Source organism: Xenopus tropicalis, chromosome 8 (genome assembly GCF_000004195.4).
Source record: "Xenopus tropicalis strain Nigerian chromosome 8, UCB_Xtro_10.0, whole genome shotgun sequence".
Classification (NCBI taxonomy): Eukaryota; Metazoa; Chordata; class Amphibia; order Anura; family Pipidae; genus Xenopus; species Xenopus tropicalis.
Window position 1 is genome coordinate 40,024,863 of NC_030684.2, and position 19,246 is coordinate 40,044,108.

The 19,246-nt window shown below is 39.7% G+C and overlaps 2 protein-coding genes across 6 annotated transcripts; one reads left to right on the forward strand and one right to left on the reverse strand.

Moving 5' to 3' along the window:
• Window positions 1-602: 602 nt before the first annotated feature.
• Window positions 603-1,640, reverse strand: LOC100486187 (Ig-like V-type domain-containing protein FAM187A). Its single transcript, XM_002936790.3, has one exon. The coding sequence runs from the start codon at window positions 1,638-1,640 to the stop codon at window positions 603-605; it is 1,038 nt and encodes a 345-aa protein (XP_002936836.2).
• Window positions 1,641-8,421: 6,781 nt separating this feature from the next.
• Window positions 8,422-18,978, forward strand: LOC100486333 (serine/threonine-protein kinase Nek6). Of its 5 annotated transcripts, none has more exons than XM_002936791.5 (5): window positions 8,422-8,632; window positions 12,629-12,875; window positions 13,403-14,545; window positions 16,308-16,508; window positions 18,517-18,978. In XM_002936791.5, the coding sequence occupies exons 3-5, from the start codon at window positions 13,417-13,419 to the stop codon at window positions 18,669-18,671; spliced, it is 1,485 nt and encodes a 494-aa protein (XP_002936837.2). In that variant the 5' UTR covers window positions 8,422-8,632; window positions 12,629-12,875; window positions 13,403-13,416; the 3' UTR covers window positions 18,672-18,978. The 5 variants fall into 5 exon arrangements, with proteins under 5 accessions (XP_002936837.2, XP_031747476.1, XP_004916852.1 ...); XM_004916794.4 differs by lacking the exon at window positions 8,422-8,632 and adding an exon at window positions 11,395-11,742; XM_031891616.1 differs by lacking the exon at window positions 12,629-12,875 and having other exon boundaries at window positions 8,422-8,649.
• Window positions 18,979-19,246: the final 268 nt, after the last annotated feature.

Consider the following 19,246-nt stretch of genomic DNA (forward strand, 5'->3'; position numbering starts at 1 on the left):
ACTATTGGGCTGATTTACTAATCCACAAACGGACCGAAAGCGTCCGAATGCGTTTTTTTTGTAATGATTGGTATTTCGCGTTTTTTTTCGTCGCCGTCGCGACTTTTTTGGCACCGTCACAATTTTTCCGCGAATTGACACGAATTTTTCGTCGCCGTCGCGTCGCTCAATATGAAAAAGTCGTGACAATTCGCGAAAGTCGTAACGGCTACGAAAAAGTCCCGACAATTCGAGAAAGTCGTAACTGTGGCTCTACCCTACTGATGATAATTCCTAAAATATAAAGAGAGACACAAAGATTCTCTTGTGTGTAATGTGATTTTATTAATAAATATTCATTATAACTTCTGCCCTCAAAATATATCATAATAGGCAGGCATTATGACGTTGCTAAACTGCAACTCCAGAACAATCACATAGCCTTCAGGTATGAGTTTTGATTCACATTTTCTGAGGTAACAGGAGCCATTCGGGTGCAAGCTATGTGCATAGCACAGTTCCAACCTTCCTCCTCTCCTCTAACTCCACAGTAATTGCACCTGCTCCAATCCCAGAAAGTGATAAAGTCACATATTTTTTCAGTACTTGAGATGCCATTGTCTTTAAACTTCGCTTTGTGGATCTAATTTAGGTGGACAGCATCTGCAGTGGTAGCACCAACACTTGATTATATGGATGAGAACAAATAGTACTATAAAAAATATAAAACCAAAACCAATGATCCTTGTAGCAAAAAGAGTCTCTGCGTCTCTGAGGTCGCGCCGCCGAGGCGGTTGTTTGGTCACATCCAGCTTGAAAGAAGCTACTGGCTTTCCATTAAGCCAGCAAGTGAACAGTCCTTTGTCAGTGAATTCTATAAATTTAATGTTCAAATTGTTTCCATGGTCAATGAAACGGTTCATGTACTTGCGTGTTCCAATCAAGTATTCAGAGCGATACAGTCTCTCATTATCTTTGTCCCAGGCTACTGCATGCTCTGGCTTTGATCCTGGGCAAGTAAGTGTCACTCTGTCACCCAAAGCATAAATATGATTTTGGGTGGGCAATTTGCGTCTGGGAAGAAAACTAAATTTGCCTTGCAAATACGTTGCCAAATCGTTCACAACATTGGAAACTTTACCCCCCAGTGTTTCATTACTGTAACAGGGGACTTTACAGCTCCTGATAAATATCTCCGCTGTCCGATTGGCAATCAGTGGCTTGAATCTTTTAGGGACAGCATCTGAGCCACATGAAACATCGTCACCTTTGATTTGGTAACGTGGATTAATATATTGGCTACTGACATAGCACAGGCCAAATTTCCTTTGCTCTCCTCTAACTCCACATCGATCACATGGGGACCACTCTCTAAAACTAGTGTAGGCTAGAAATTCATTTGTATTATATTCTGGAAGGGGATTTTCTTCCTTGTCACCGAATATCAATCGTGCATCCGTGGTGCTCTGGATATCAAGTTCATAAGCATAAAAGAATTCGCCTGTCTTTGAGCCACAAATATAAATTCCAGAATCGTCAGAATGGGAAGGGACGATCAAAAGGTCGAAGTTGACAACATGAAATCTTGTTAATAAATCAATTTCCTTCACAGTGCTTGAAGTATCCACTGCCAACTTATTCTTGAAATTTTTTATTAACATGATTTCCTTGCTGCTAAGATGCCTTTTGTAAAACCATATTACTGATTTGATATTATCAGGCTTGCAGTGACAAGGCAACTCAACTTTCGCACCCTGCAAAAATGCAGCTTGTTCAAACATTAAGATAGCAGGGCAGTCCTGCTCATCAGTGCTTTCTTTGCTTTCTAAAGCAGTTGTATGTTGGAATGTTATCCATAAAAAAATATATATGAAGATAATAAAAAGTTGAAAAATCAATCTTAGTATCATTCTGAAACAAAAAACACAATAAATTATTGTTATAAACTGGAAAGGCCAAGGGTAGCTATACACTGTAATATACATATACTATAGATCATTCATTTTCTTATTTTAATTCCTGCTGTCCTGTGATATGGAAAGGTTGACTTCTTTATCAACCTTGCGTATAAGCCACAAGCTATTGTGACATTGCAATAATTTAATTAATGAAAATAGAATTCAAGCTAACCACCTTTAGCTCTCAACCAGCAGGGATATATACAATGTAGTATTTGGCAAGGAATTATATCTAAATAAATAGAAAGACAGGTTTTTAAAAGAATAGTAACACCAAAAAATGAAAGTGTATAAAAGTAACTAAAGTATAATGTGCTGCTGCCCTGCACTGGTAAAAGTTGTGTGTTTACTTCAGAAAGGCTACTATAATTTATATAAATAAGCTGCTATGTAGCCATGGAGGCAGCCATTCAAAGGAGAAAAGGCACAGGCACATAGCAGATAACAGATAAAACACTATTGTATTCCACAGAGCTTATCTGTTATCTGCTATGTAACCTGTGCCTTTTCTCCTTTTTTCCAGCTGGAATGGCTGTCCCTGTGGCTACACAGCAGCTTATTATATAAATTATAGTAGTGTTACTGTAGCAAACACACCAGTTTTACCAGTGCAGGGCAACAGTGCATTATATTTTTATTACTTTAAAGCTCTTTCATTTTTTAGTGTTACTGTTCCTTTAAACGAATTTGTCTCCTCTGTACTACAACGCTGTCTATAATCAGCTTTTATAAATTATCCTCTGTAGAACAAAAAAGAAAACAGTTTTACCTTGAAAAAGAGTGTAAAAAGGATGTCTGAGCTGAGCAGCTTCAGGACTGGCTTGCCAATCTATGTTAGCTTTACATATAGTCTATGGTGTTTATAACATCACAATAGTCAGATATAGAAAACCACATTGGGCTCAGGGTGGGAAAATCGAGAAAACTCCCACCCAGTAAGATATTATGGATAATGTCCTACTATTCATGCAAATATGTTCATGTTTAATTTCTAAACTCCAATAAACAACTTATGCAGAATGAGAAAGCCTATAAATGTAGAGTTTGTCTTAAAAGCAGACCCTGTACGTTATAAAACATAATGCAGCTTTATTATAAATACTATTCTAAAAAAGCTAACTAATATATTTTAAATGCATTTGAACTAGCCTTCTATTATATATATATAATTTATATCGTACCTTCTGTTGTCTGTAAAAGACAACAAAAAAAGATGTCTGAGTCTGAGCTTAGTAGAATCAAGACTGACTAGCCTGTCTGTGTTATCTGCACTTAGAGTGTAAGGCCTGTGTGACATCACAATGCTTAGATGCATGACATCACAACTGGAACAAACAACTTCAGCTTCAGAGAGTCATGAGCAAATCTGTACAACTGCTGAAAAATTTGTGAAAGGCGAGTCACAAAATGTATTGAAGTCAATAACAGTCTTTTTACACGCAACAAATTTTTACGAGTGATTCTTTTTCTTACTCCAAATGCATTAAAGTCAATGGCCATTTTTTTATGGCTCCAAATGAATTAAAAGTCAATGGACATTTTTTTTTCTGGTGGCTTTTTTGTCTTGGCAACATTTTTGTCTTGCCAAATTTTTGCAGCAGTTTCGGAAAAAGATTTGACAAGATCTTTTTTGCCTGGCAAATCACTAATTCAAAACTTTATGGATCAGAGACCTCCTCCCTCTTGTGTCTCTTATAGGGAACTGCCATTAAAACAAAAATCTAGTATACATTTCACCTCATGGAAATAATAACATTTCTAAATATAATCAATTAACAGTTTTATACCATTTCTGTTATGATTTCAGTTAGCCTTTCCCCTTGTAGCAATCTGTTTCTTAACGTATAGTATGTCAGAGTCTTTTTTTATTACAGTGATATATATTATCTAAATAAAGACAGCACAGAGCCAATTATTTACTTATATAGCACCAACTTATTACACAGCTTTTCAGGGATTATACATGATTCCCCTTTTTGGTGAGCCTCAATCTAAGGTCTCTATCACAGACACACACGCTATGGTCAATTTTATCAGGACATTTTTGGTGTTACGAAAGAAACCAGGGGGGAATAGCTCCTTGTAGATAGAGCCCTATATGTAATTGAATCTAGGAACTGTGTGTGCTGTGACAGATGAATGAATGAAAGTAAAATGAATGGCAAAAAGCAGTGGAGTGAAAAATAGCAGTACATATGCATTCCTACAATCTTTCATCTCAGAACCATGCATGTTAACATAATCCACAAAGTGATCCATGGTGTACATACAGTATAGTGCATACATTTTCTTATATGGTGTCTTACATACTTTATGCACTAAAAGCCTGTATTAATTACCTCAGGGTAACTGTCTAGGTGACACAGTCTGGGTATAATGCTCCCAAAAACCCAACTGGTCAGTGGTCAAACAAGTCTTGCTCATATGTAAAATCCCTCCTGGCTGTATATGCATTTTATCTAAAGTTTGAATTCTAACTGCCAATAAACCTTTCAGCCTTTGCAATGAGCTGTGACAGCAGATCAGAGACCTATGGGTGCTATAACTATTCTTAGATCATGTGTGAGCCCACAGTTTATAAATAATATTAGATAACATACATCTAAGCTACAGGTCATCACAACACAGTGATTAATCAATCAGACTATTGTTTGTCATTCAACTGTAGAAAGAATAACTTGCAATTCCTGTATTATTGGTGGCAGCAGCAATAATAGGGTTCATTTATTTAATATGTCCACCAGAGTTCCTGGTCTCTCTGTGGATTTATTCAAATACATATTTGTAAATAATTAGCAAAATTAATTACTGCACTTCAACAATGTCACCCAGGCCTGGACTCAGATTTAAACAGCCCCCAACAACCTAATAAATAGTGACTTACAGCATCCCCTTTCGCATTAAAAATGTCAGGAGCTTTCTCATTAAATGTTTGTTAGCATAAAGCAGTCACTGTAAATCCTGCATCCTGAATAAAATCATTACAAAAATCATACTCATATAAAACTCGACTGTGTTAACCAAAATATACACATTTTATGAGAGATTTCTGGGAGCTTGGAGTTTCAGCAGCTATACTAGGATCCAAATTGCCTTAGCAACCAGGGAGTGGTTTGAATGAAAGACTGGTATATGAATAGGGGAGGACCTCAAAAATAAGTAATATGAAGTAACAATAAAGAATAAACTGTAGCCTCACAGAGCAATAGTTTATTGGCTCAGGAGTCAGTGCCCCCATTTGAAAACTGCAAATAGTTAAAATAAGAAGTCAAATAATTCAAAAACTATGAAAAAAATAATGAAGACTAAATGAAAAGTTGCTTAGAATTGACATCTCTATAACATACTAAAAGGTAACCTAAAGGTTAACCACCCATTTTAACTTCCCATTCTGCCAAACAAACTTGGACAGGATTAGATTGTTTCTATTAATAACATAATTGAAATGCTAAAAATATTTTGGCACAGCCAGCTCAAATACAGCATGCAGGGTGGATCACTCTTGGGGTGGCCACCTATGCTTTATTGTGCCTGCCCTGCGGGTAGAACTTCATGCTGATGTTTTTAGCAGGGAAAAAGAAATGAGTTAGGCCAGAAAAGGTGGCAACTCTAATCTAAAGGTCCCCATACACGGTAAGATCCGCTCGCTTGGCGAAATCGCCAAGTGAGCGGATCTTCCCCCGATATCCCCACCTACGGGTGGGCGATATCGGGGAGCTTGAAGTTAAAAAAAAAATAATCCGATCGTTTGGCCCTGGGGCCAAAGTAATGCTGTGGGTGAGCATTATAACTGCATCACTTAAGGTGGCCATACGTGTGATGTACCAAGTCATTTTCTCTCTCTCTGCAACAAACCACATGTGCATGCATGTCTTATATATAGCCCGGTCCTCCGTTTCTCCCACTCTATCATTTCTTTTTCTTGCTGTGTGGCTGCTATTATTTGCTTGGTTTAGTAAGTGGGGGTGAATTGATGATCATTTTGTGGAAGGCTGTTTTAATTTTTTTTAAAAGTTGGGATTTGCTCTATTATTAAAGTGGCCCTAAAGTGGTCCTAAATGTGCAGGCCCCCCTTGGGAGTGCGGCCAGCACTGATATATATAGTTTATGTATGTGAGTGTATAGATAGGTCAGTATAGGTCTGTATGTGAGTGGATAGATAGGTCAGTATGGGTTTATGTATGTGAGTGGATAGATAGGTCAGTATGGGTCTGTATGTGAGTGGATAGATAGGTCAGTATGGGTCTGTATGTGAGTGTATAGATAGGTCAGTATGGGTCTGTGTGTGAGTGGATAGATAGGTCAGTGTGGGTCTGTATGTGAGTGTATAGATAGGTCAGTATGGGTCTGTGTTTGAGTGTATAGATAGGTCAGTGTGGGTCTGTATGTGAGTGGATAGATAGGTCAGTGTGGGTCTGTATGTGAGTGTATAGATAGGTCAGTGTGGGTCTGTATGTGAGTGTATAGATAGGTCAGTATGGGTCTGTATGTGAGTGTATAGATAGGTCAGTATGGGTCTGTGTGTGAGTGTATAGATAGGTCAGTATGGGTCTGTATGTGAGTGTATAGATAGGTCAGTATGGGTCTGTATGTGAGTGTATTGATAGGTCAGTATGGGTCTGTATGTGAGTGTATAGATAGGTCAGTATGGGTCTGTATGTGAGTGTATTGATAGGTCAGTATGGGTCTGTGTGTGAGTGTATAGATAGGTCAGTGTGGGTCTGTATGTGAGTGTATAGATGGGTCAGTATGGGTCTGTGTGTGGGTGTATAGGTAGGTCAGTATGGGTCTGTATGTGAGTGTATAGATAGGTCAGTATGGGTCTGTATGTGAGTGTATAGATAGGTCAGTATGGGTCTGTATGTGAGTGTATAGATAGGTCAGTATGGGTCTGTGTGTGAGTGTATAGATAGGTCAGTATGGGTTTATGTATGTGAGTGTATAGATAGGTCAGTATGGGTCTGTATGTGAGTATATAGATAGGTCAGTATGGGTCTGTATGTGAGTGTATAGATAGGTCAGTATGGGTCTGTGTGTGGGTGTATAGATAGGTCAGTATGGGTCTGTATGTGAGTGTATAGATAGGTCAGTATGGGTCTGTATGTGAGTGTATAGATAGGTCAGTATGGGTCTGTATGTGAGTGTATAGATAGGTCAGTATGGGTCTGTATGGGAGTGTATAGATAGGTCAGTATGGGTCTGTATGTGAGTGGATAGATAGGTCAGTATGGGTCTGTATGTGAGTGTATGGATAGGTCAGTATGGGTCTGTATGTGAGTGGATAGATAGGTCAGTATGGGTCTTTATGTGAGTGGATAGATAGGTCAGTATGGGTCTGTATGTGAGTGTATGGATAGGTCAGTATGGGTCTGTATGTGAGTGGATAGATAGGTCAGTATGGGTCTTTATGTGAGTGGATAGATAGGTCAGTATGGGTCTGTATGTGAGTGGATAGATAGGTCAGTATGGGTCTGTATGTGAGTGTATGGATAGGTCAGTATGGGTCTGTATGTGAGTGGATAGATAGGTCAGTATGGGTCTGTATGTGAGTGGATAGATAGGTCAGTATGGGTCTGTATGTGAGTGTATGGATAGGTCAGTATGGGTCTGTATGTGAGTGGATAGATAGGTCAGTATGGGTCTTTATGTGAGTGGATAGATAGGTCAGTATGGGTCTGTATGTGAGTGTATAGATAGGTCAGTATGGGTCTGTATGTGAGTGGATAGATAGGTCAGTATGGGTCTGTATGTGAGTGTATAGATAGGTCAGTATGGGTCTGTATGTTAGTGGATAGATAGGTCAGTATGGGTCTGTATGTGAGTGAATGGATAGGTCAGTATGGGTCTGTATGTGAGTAGAGTAGGTGGGGATATCAGAAGAAGATCCACTCGCTTGGTGACCTCGCCAAGCGAGTGGATCTTACCATGTATGGCCACCTTTAGTCACCCTTTGTTAGCCTGACTGCAAAATTCACAATCACTTGTAGGGCCAATTAGTTAGTCAACCCTTCGGTGAAGATAATGTCTTCCAACTTTGGTCCAACACTCCTCTTTAAAAAAACGCATGCAAAGGCCTGGGATACGTTTTACAGAAACACAGAAATGGTGACTGTGAATGCTGCAGAAGGTACCACAGGATTATTTATTTTTTATAGAAGAGGAACACCAGCCTGGTTTGTACTGCAAGAATTTGTGGGCTGACACAGCTGTCATTTTAATATACCTGTAAATTACACACTACTCTTTTCAACTTCAGCATATTGATAGGGTATATGAAGAATACCCAGACTTGTCTCTGAAGTCTTATTATGCCCACTAGATACAAAAGCTAAGGCTGTATTCTCTGTTATATGTGCAATAAAATACCACATTGTGTATAAGTTTAAATTATTCATTTGGAAGTATAAAACTAGTCTGAGGACAGTTGGTGAGCAGACAGTAATTAAGTCTGACACTTCCCAGTGCAAAGAGGCCGCTTTGTGGCGCAGCCGCTCGGCGCTTATGGCGCTTCGTTTCCCTGGAGATAAACACAGGCCGGGGACGCCCGCTGTAACCCGATCTGAGAGTAACTGAGCAGCAGTTGGAGGCGGCGGGCACGGACAGTATGCTTCTTGCTAAGGGGAGTGTGTAGCGAGCAAGGGCCCTATGCACCCAGCAGCGACACTGAATAGCTGGCCACGGAGACCCGGTAGCAGGTACTGAGTGGGATATGGTGGGTGCGCTTGTCTGTATTGGCGACTCTGACTTTTGGCGCAATGCCATCAATAGAGAACATAATTAGGAAACATTACGCTGCTTATGTGTATAATGTGCATTTACTTTAAGGCTGTATCGTTCTCGGCGCAGATCTCTGTAAGATGTTTACGTCATCAGCCGCCAATGAGCGCTGCCTTACAGTGTGTAATATACAGTCTGTGATACGTAGCCGTGCAGCGTCACTCAGTGTTAGGGACAGGCCCAAGGTGCGCAGTTATTCCTCAACATCATCTATAAACCCATCTGTTCTAGTGCATAATAGAATGGTGGTGAAGCCAGTGATATAATAACATGCATAGGTTCCATTATTTATAACGTAAAGGGCAGGCCTGCAGCTGTACTGTGGTTACAGATAGAGTTTAGTAGGTGGAGGGCACAGGCTAGACAGCCCCCTGATTACTATGGCATAGTGAAGTATTGTTACTTTCTCTCTGGTGGAATCTGGGTCTTTTGAACCCGGCCACCACTGTTGCCCCATTGCTTAACTGCCTTGAGCACCTTGGCCTAGGTCACTTCAGAACTCTGTATGGTATTAATTTAGAGAAACATATCCTGGCTGCTGAAGGATGGTACAGGGACACCATGAAGCAGTGTTAGTATATGTTTATGAAAAATGTCTTAGAAAGTTTATGTGGCCCTAAAATGATTTTGCTGTGGGGCACAGCAGGGCCGCATTAAGGCCTGTGGGGGTCCCGGGCAAAGTTCATATTTGTGGGCCCCCCTCACATTACATTACATTACATTAACATTTATTTATAAAGCGCCAACATATTCCGCAGCGCTGTACAATAAGTGGGTTACATACATGGACATACAGAGTAACATATAAAGCAATCAATAACTGATACAAGAGGTGAAGAGGGCCCTGCCCAAAAGAGCTTACAATCTACAAACATTGCACCGGCCTGCCTCCAATGCCTTCTCCGACCATCCCAGGGGCCCAGGGTGAACATGTTCCAGAAAGGCATGTTATCTAGTAAGAAACTACAGCCTACACCCAGATGGTACTCTATATATGGTAAAGTAACTGACACAACGCAGAGCTGTCAACCTGGGTGTATTGTAATTTAGGGGGAATCTTGTGGTGCGCACTGCCAGTCGCCAAAAGTTTCCATTGATAGCCAGTCGTGACACCACATTCACATACCTGCTACTGGAAGAAACTCACCCACATGCACAAATGCTACCCTGAAACAAATGAAAGTACATGTGCACACACATGCCTATCTATGACGTTGCTGAATGCTTAAAAGAATCTGAGGAGAATCTTTCAAAAATCAGGAGAATGATGTAGGGTGATTGGAGACCCCCCTCCCAGGGAGGGGCGACAAACAGGTTACTCCCAAAGAAATATGGGGGAGTTGACAGTTTGACAAAGTTGTGTCATTTTTGCAATCTAGTATGGCAAATTAGTAAATAAGTCATCAAGTCTTAATAAGAATCTGACAAATGGGATTTTATATAAACATGAATAGAAACCCCATTTCAAAATAGCCATTATAGTTTTGATTTATAACAGAGGCCAATCATCTATTATTATTATACTTTTATAATTTTACAACATGTCACAAATAATAATATTTAATCACTCATATTTATCCCTAACCAAGTGGTGCTTACAAAATACTTCTGCAAATGCACAAGTATTAGGGACAGTTATTTCAGGCAAGTTAACCTACTACTAGTTTGTAACTGGACTGGGAGGAAAAGCAATCAATCCATGGGAAAACATAAAGATTCCTGTCAGCAGTGGTAACTGTTCCACCAATCACTGAGTCCTACCATTTACCTGGGCTTAAGGCTGATGCCCCGTGGGAAGATTAGTTGCCCACGATAAATCTCTACTACCGTGGGCAACTAATCTCTCCAAAAAGCCTTTCCACTTGCAATAAAGGGAATCACCGGTGGAAAGGCCTATGCATTGGTTAATTTTTCCAAAGTTGCACAATGTGTAGGCCTTTCCCTTTATTGCTGGTGAAAAGGCTTTTTTGGGGGGGGCATTATCCTTAAGCCCATGTAAATGGTAGTGATTGGTGGAACAGTTACCACTGCTGACAGGAATCTTTGTGTTTAACCATGGATTGATTGCTTTTCCTCCCAGTCCAGTTACAAACTAGTAGTAGGTTAACTTGCCCTTAGATCAGGGGTGTCAAACTCAATCACATAAGGGGGCCAAAATCTAAAACACAGACTAAGTCGCCAGCCAAATTTTATATTAACATACTGTACGGTCAGGCACAGTGCAGTCAGGTGATTGGTTCTGCACAGTCAGTCACAAGGGGCCACATAAAAGATCCAGAAGGGCCATATTCGGCCTGCAGGCCTTGTATTTGATACATGTGCCTTAGATAACTGTCCCTAATACTTGTGCATTTGCAGAAGTCCTTTGTAAGCACCACTTGGTTAGGGATAGATATGAATGATTAAATATTATTTGTAAAATGTTATAAAATCATAAAAGGTTAATAATAAGCACTTAGCATTATTATTAGACATTATTAAGTACTATCACATACATAAACACACTTTCTGGGGGCTGAGCAGCAGCAGAAAAAAATATTTGCAAAAAGATAATGATGTCTGACACAGTGCTCATTTTTAAACACTGTGCATATTAGCCCCTGGGCAGTAACCTACGGCAACCACTCAAATCTTTGCTTTTGTTGTTCAACCTGCAGCAGGCTCAAAACCAACAGTTACTGATTGGTTGCTTTGGGTTACTGCTCATGTGCAAATTTGTTCAGTGTTTATAAATGGGCCCATGAATAACTGTGTGCATGGCTTTGGAATATCACTCAGGACTACTAGGGAAAGTGTGCAGGGCAGGGCAGAGCTTCCTTGCTAGTATTGCAGGAGAAATGCCAGCCTCCTCCTCAGTCTTTTATTGCAAAGATGCAAACAGGGATGGGGAGGAGCTGAGGGGGACGATAACAGGAAGAGAAGACAGATCACGTTTCGTGAATGCTGGTCTTTCCCTGGTACTGTGCTTGTTATAATAACTACTGCTGTGCTGCCTTCTGACTGCAGACTTTGTGAGGAACCAAGACAGGTAAATGACTTTACGGGGAAAAGTTTATAGTTTGTGAATACAGACACAGTGGCCCCCCTGTTTCAATGGGCCCTGGGTATGTGTCCCTTTATTAAAGCAGCCCTGGGGTCCAGTAACTTTTGTTTGCACCACTGCTCTGTTAAAGGTGTTTGACAGGTGGGAGCTGGTTAGGGATAAACCTCACTATTGAAGAGAGTGTGTTATCTCTCATTCAGTAGCAAGGAATAAACATGCAGTTTAAAATGGAAAGTTTGGCTTTCACGTTTACATGACCACCAAAGGGCACCATGTTGTTCTTAGAGTGAGCTGCAATTTGCTATGCCTGAAAACTGAGTTAAGGAGCACATCTAGTCTGACAGGACATACATCCCATGCATGCAAATTGTGCACTGAGAAATATATGTCCACAAAACTGTGGCACCTGGGTTGAAACCACCTGCTGGGATATCCCTATAGTATGGGCTCCTCTTTGAGGTCCAGCATATATGGGAAGGTGGTTGTAACAGTCATTAAGCCATACTTAAAGGACTAGGGCTAAATAAAAGTATGCATCTACACCACTACAATCTCAATCAATTTAAACTAACCAGTGTTGTACAGTAAGGGTGCACAGGCACATTAACCGGATGGCAAATGACACAATGCAGATATAGGTGAAAAACCATCCTTTGGAAGTATGCAATCATATGAATGCCTTCAGCCTGTCACTTTGTCACTGGTCATAAATAAATTTACACGAGCATTTTCGGGCCTGTATTTTTGTGGACGGTTGGGATTGACAAAATGCATGCAACAAATTGGGTGTAGTCGCATGCGTCAAGATATAATGTGACTGATACAAAAATCGCATGCGTAAACTACTTGTAATTTTTTCCATCCGACACAGTGCAACTGTCGGATGCAATTGGGACATGCTACATCCGTGTCTGACGCAATATTGTCGTATCCAGTCGGGGCGTCTTTTTTTCCACATTGGAATACACTGGCTGTCATGTGTAGAGGCAGGAACCAAACACTTCACCAACTTCATCTGATCCGACTTTACATTACAGCCTATGGAGATCAGATTTTGTAGGATCCTACAAAATCTCGTGCTGTTACATAGTGTTGTGTGCTGCTGCATGGAGGATCAGGTAAAATCTGTCCCACAAAAATTTGATGAAAAATGCTTGTGGAAATTAACCCTAAATGTTTTAGGCGTTGCTTTTTCAAGTAGTTGGGCTCTGTTTGAGCCAGTAAATACTCTCTACTGGGAAGTCTCCCATTGTAACATTAGCGTAAAGCAGTTTTTCCGCTCCCAGTCCTGAGAATTCTACAATGTATATAATTACTGGTTATAGCATGCAAGATTTTCTAGTTCAACATTATTTTACGACTGTAGCTAAGGACACACTGGCCTAAGGTACTAGTAAAGTTTAATTGTATTTTAAGGTACTTTCTCCCTTACACTATATTTTAGGAACTGGCTAGCAGCTCTGTGTGGCTTTCCCTAAGAAAAATTTCCAATATCATAATGTATGATTTAGATGCAATAGACAGAAGCATTAAATTCTTGAGAATTCTATTTAAGGACAAATACATGTAGGTTATATTCAGGTTATTGTGCAATTTTTGTTATAAAGGTTTTTTTTTCATTGATATTTTCTGTTTGGTGCTGCAGCTTATGGAACCACCATGGAGAAGTATGAAAAAATACTGAAGATAGGAAGAGGGGCAACAGCTGAAGTCTTCCTTATGAGGAATAAAGAGACCAAAAAAAATTATGCAGTGAAAAAAATAAAGATTGATGAATCCAAACGACTGAGGAACAAAGAGTCCATTCTTCAAGAAGCAACTATATTGGGCAAGCTTGTGCATCCCCATGTAGTAGCTTGTCACGAATGCATCTGTGATGAAGAGGATGAGCACATATTCATTGTTCAGGATTACTGTGATGGTGGGACATTAGATGACCACATTAAACAAAGAAATGGTGCCTTATTCCCTGAAGACACCATCATGGACTGGTTTATCCAGCTGACGATGGCTGTTCAGTATATCCATTCCATGAAGATCCTCCACAGAGATATCAAGACTTCCAATGTATTTCTCACTAAAAAGGGAATGGTTCGACTTGGAGATTTTGGCATCTCCAAGGTTCTGAGTAGTACCATGGATATGGCAAGCACATGCGTGGGAACGCCATATTACCTGAGCCCAGAACTTTGCCAGGATATTCCCTACAGTTCCAAATCAGACATCTGGGCTCTTGGCTGTCTTCTTTATGAGATGTGTGCTTTACAGCCAGCTTTTAATGCCGCAAATTTAATAAGTCTTTTCTTTAAAATTGTAAAAGGGGAGTATCCACCTATTTCTGACTGTTACTCTATAGACTTACATAAGTTGGTCAAAACTATTTTGGACAAGTGCCCCGAGTCTAGACCCAGTGCAAGCTGCATTTTGAACCTATCCTTTGTTCAGGAACAACTAAAACTCTTTATACAGAAACATGAGTCCCAGCTTTATAGACAGACTGCCAGTAAAAAAGAGAACACATCACCACAAGAAAACAGAAGCAAAACATCAGTGGGCCACCATGATACCGCAAAAGATAACTTTCGACCAAAATCTGCTCCACCTGGTCCTTACAAGCCTGATGTTACCAAGTGTGAACTATGGGATCAGGAAGAGCTATCAAGTACAGGAGATAAATCAGAATACTCGGAGGACTTTGATGACAATGAGAGCGTATCATCTGTAGAGGAAAACCTAGAAGGGGAGAATGGTACCCCATGTGAGAATGAGGATATTCCGGAAGAAATAGGTTTGTATTAAGATTCATGGAGCAGGAGTGATGCTTACTGACTAACTTCTTTCCCCAGTCATTACTCACATAACAGAGGTAATAAAAAATCTACACATCAGAACATATTATACATAGCAGTAAATTTAACTACCTGCAGCTGCTTAGACCTGGAAAAAGCTGCAAGGATGTAGAAGCAATTGAGAAAAAGAATTAAAAAGTTAGCCTTTTGGTTCAAAGAAGCTAAAACCTTGTAAACTGTATTTTCATAGTACAGGTATTGGATCTGTTATCTGGAAACCCATTATCCAGAAAGCTCAGAATTACGGAAAGCCTGTCTCCGTCTCCATTTTAATCAAATAATTCAGAATTTTAAAATTGATTATCTTTTTCTCAGTAATAATAAAATAGTATATTGTAATTGATCCCAACTAAGATACAATTAATCCTTATTGGACGCAAAACAATCCTATTGGGTTTAATTAATGATTTATTGATTTTTTTAGCAGACTTTTCCAAATTACGGAAAGACCCCTTATCCAGAATACACTTGGTCCCGAGCATTCTGGATAACGGATCCCATACCTGTACTATGAAAATACAGTTTACAAGGTTTTCACTTCTTTGAACCAAAAGGCTAGCTTTTTAATTCTTTTTCTTTATTGCTTCTTCATCCTTGCAGAGTTTTCCAGGTCTCTAAGCAGCTGCAGGTAGTCAAATTTACTGCTATGTATATATGTTCTGATTTGTAGTTTTTTTTTTATTACCTCTGTTATTTAAGTAAGGACTGGGGAAAGAAGTTAAGGAAAAGTAATTTGCCCTTTTAGCGATGTGCTTTTATGGTCTATTATTGTATTTTACTTGTTAGTATCCTAATCTGTAAATAATGCACACCCACATAATCATTTGATGATGTAACAGTTTTCAACCAAATTGGTTACCACCATCAGGGGCACTTCTGCCATGAGGCGAGTTGAGAAACTCGCCTCAGGCGGCAGAAGCGCCCCAGTTACAAGGGGCGGCAAAAAGCCGCTCCTGGTAACTTTAAGAGCCGAATTTCCGGTTTTTAAACCGGAAATTCGGCTCTTCTAGTGCAGAGAGCGCAATTGCGCTCTCTGCACTAGCGATCAGACCGCCCCCGGACCCGCTCCTGCGCTGGAGAGGTAAGCGATGGGGAGCGGGGGGGCGGCATCCAGGAGCCGCCTCAGGCGGCAAGAGGGGCCCAAACGCCCCTGACCACCATGCCTGTGAGTTTGCCTAGCCATAGACTGATTTTTCAGTGTGCACCTCAGATTTGTATGTCCAGATCAGTTTTTTGTCAGTTGCCAAAGAGTGTGGATCAGCACTTGCATTAGCATGTTTGGCCCATCGTGTGCTCAGCCAAAATAGATCTGCTAGTACCATACTTTGTATTGCAATATACATTGAGCTCTGTTGAATTTGATAAAAACTTTTATCTTTAGTTTGTATCATTCATTGTATTTTATCTTTAGAGTCACATTCAAATGTCAAAAAAAAGTTACAGCAACACAAGCATGCAAGTTCAAGGGGTTCCAAAGATGGGCTATGAGGTAGCTCCTGTATAGCCTGGCAGCCTACTGGAAGGAATTACAAAATAACCACCTGATTTGAGGCCATTGGGAGCAACATCCAATAGGTTGATAAGGAACATGTTGCTCTAGTCTAGAGCCACTGGTTGGGGATCAGTGATTTAGACTATATGGAAATTTCAGAATGGGGTTTTGCTCAGAAATCATGATACCTTTATTTTGTACTTGCCCAGATCTTGTTGATGATGAAGGTGAGTCAGAATACCCAGATGACTTCGAGGAGGTTGAGGGAAATACACTGGAGATGGTGGTCAGTCATGCTCGGTCAGCAATGGAAGTTGAGGCAGACAATGAGACTTTTCAGGATGATAATGGAGACCAAGATAACCAGTCTCTGTCAGCAACACTGAAGACCATACGCCAGCAGTGTATAGGTAAGGGATGGGGTGGGGGGGGGGGGAATGAAACACATGTGCAGCATGAAGCAAGGAGGGAAAGGAAGGGAGAATACCTTTTTAGAGATGGCTGCCTGTTCTAGAAAATGTGAAGTAAGTGTGACTGAGTAAATATTTGATTAGGTGAGCCAAAAGGGTGGTGTTTTTACTAAACAATAGGAGGACTGTTGGGCAGTATGCTTTTTAAATTTTGACTTGCATTCTCCTTTAATGATGATTAATGATAATTAATGATTTAAAGGGGACCTGTCACCCTAACATAAAAAAACCTGCGTAATAAAAGTCCCTTTCAAATTAAACCCCTAATTACAACATCCATAAACTCATTTAAAAATCTCAGCTGTCCCTACCCCTCTGACTCAACACTATCTGCACTTTCTAGATGACTGCCCTTCTTACATGCCCCTTCCTTCTCACTTTCTATAATTGTGTAGACTGTGTATGGGCATTTGCATCAGGTCCAACTTTCTGACCCACATGAGATTTCGGGGCGATGCAAAGCTTGCATCATTGTAAATTCCAAAAGAATGGAGGAATTTAAATTATTTTTTATAGTAAGTAAAGTATATTTTGCTTGACTACCATGATAAAATAGGAATTGCAATTATTTTTCAGGGTGAAAGGTCCCTTTTATAATATTAATTTGAATTTAAATATCAATATCTATTAACATAGGTGCTAACTTGTAGTGGTATAGTTACCCAAAGCAACCAATCAGATTTTCATTTTCATTTTTTTACTTGTAATAGTTCGGTCAAGCCCCATTCATTAAATTGTGCTGCAGAATATGATGGTGATTTATATTTAAATTAACTTTCATTTTTAATTTTTTTGTGGTTTTTCAGTTATTTAGTTTTTTATTCTGTAGCTCCCTAGTTTGGTACTTCAGTAGCTATACTGTTGCTAGGATTTTGTTTACCATGGCAACCAGGCAGTGGGTTGAATGAGAGACTCACTGGAATATGAACAGGAGATGGCCTGAATAAAAAGTAACAATAATAAGACATTTTTAAGCTCACAGAGCAATAGTTCTTTGGCTGTGGGGTTCAGTGACCCCCATTTGAAAGCTGGAAAGATATAGAAAAGGAAAGCAAATCATTAAAAAACTAGAAATGATAAATTGCTAGGAATATGGCATTTAATAACATATTAAAATTAACTTAAAGGTGAACCATCCCTTTAACAATGATAACTAACTGCTGATTAGTTGCTATGGATAACTGTACTAATGTGCTGGTGCTTCTTTATCAACCACAGTAACAGGAGGGAAAAAGTTTCAGTCCTTAAATCACTACAACTAGCTATGCCATGTTCACATCTTCTCCTTCAGGTGAGGACTGTGTCTGCTGGCTCATTTGTCTGACATAGGGATGCTGTGTCTGAAGAGACATCATTATTGTTAGGGCTGAGATAGGGACTTAGCACATATAAGCTACAGTATCGCTTTATGTTGTACAAAACAGAAAAAAACATGTCTAGAAAAAGAAATTATTTTTTAAAAGGAACATTGTACTCTCAAATTATTCAGCTTTGCTCAGCTGACCAAGTGCCCAATGATGTCACAACGAACTCCATTCACTGTAAAGTCACACCACCTGTAATGGGATTATGGGATTAAGAATACAATAGAGGAACTGTGGGAGGTGGTGTGAATCTTGTGGCAAGCCTGCCAGTAGTCACAATAACTGCAAGCTAAGCCAGTAATAACTTTACAGAAGCATGGGAGAAATAAACCAAAGGGAAAATAAATACTCATTCAGCTCTTAATATTTCAATTAGTTAAATGCAGAGGGGAAATTTTTAAAAAAAGGTACTGTATAATGAGCACTTCACCATCCATGGTGGCCATATGTAACTTGGGAAACACAGGGCTGCCATGAAAGTACATTGGTGGTAGCACTGTAGATTATACAGTCAATGGCACACAGAGAGCTACAGATACGAACAATAATCATAACTTCTTACCTTAACCTTCATCTTTTTACAGGGGATGTTGGACAGTCATTATATGATGAAATCTCCCACCATTTTGTGAATGGTTTAACCCCTATGGACCTCCAACCACAATTTGAACATAGAATGGGTTCAGAGAGACTTGAGACCTGCTACCTTCTCTTTAATATGGACCAGGAGTCATCTTAAAAACCTCTCTGACGATGAACACTGTTATGTTTTTACCCTAAGGAAATATTCTGCCATAGACGTAGCATACTTTAACCGTGGCATCAGCAAGCTCTGGCCAGACTGATGGCTTAGCTCCACCACTACTTCCATACTGCAGATTTTGCGGCACCTCTTGTACAGAGATTCAACAAATTAACCTTGCTGCTAAACATATGTTGCTGCCAATGCCTCCATCTAACTTCATACAATTTGACTTGAAAGTATACATAGTAGTTTTCATTTTCTCTTTACAATATAAAATAAAGTTCTGTTTTTTTACATCATACCATTTTGCATATGATTATGTGGTATAATAAAGGAACATCAGTCATTTTCCTTTCTCAGTCATGTGACTAAAGTTCTGGACAGTTGAAGATGACAACCAAATCCAAAGGTTACAATACTATGCAGATATATAAGGTTCCCTTGGTAGAAGAAATAACGCCTGTCTTTTATCAAAAAAACAAAGTGATTTTAAATGACTTCAATGAGCTCTAAAGATAAGAACATTGCCTCTTTTTTTTGTATAAAAGAGAACTTCAGCTGCCTGGCAT

Excerpts from the sequence above, each read along its gene's own strand:
- LOC100486187 (XM_002936790.3), bottom strand. The coding sequence starts at position 1,640 with ATGTTAATAAAAAATTTCAAGAATAAGTTGGCAGTGGATACTTCAAGC.
- LOC100486333 (XM_031891616.1), top strand. The coding sequence starts at position 13,417 with ATGGAGAAGTATGAAAAAATACTGAAGATAGGAAGAGGGGCAACAGCT. Across the intron at positions 14,546-16,307 it reads GGATATTCCGGAAGAAATAG|ATCTTGTTGATGATGAAGGT; the intron begins GTTTGTATTAAG and ends GTACTTGCCCAG. Across the intron at positions 16,509-18,516 it reads CATACGCCAGCAGTGTATAG|GGGATGTTGGACAGTCATTA; the intron begins GTAAGGGATGGG and ends ATCTTTTTACAG.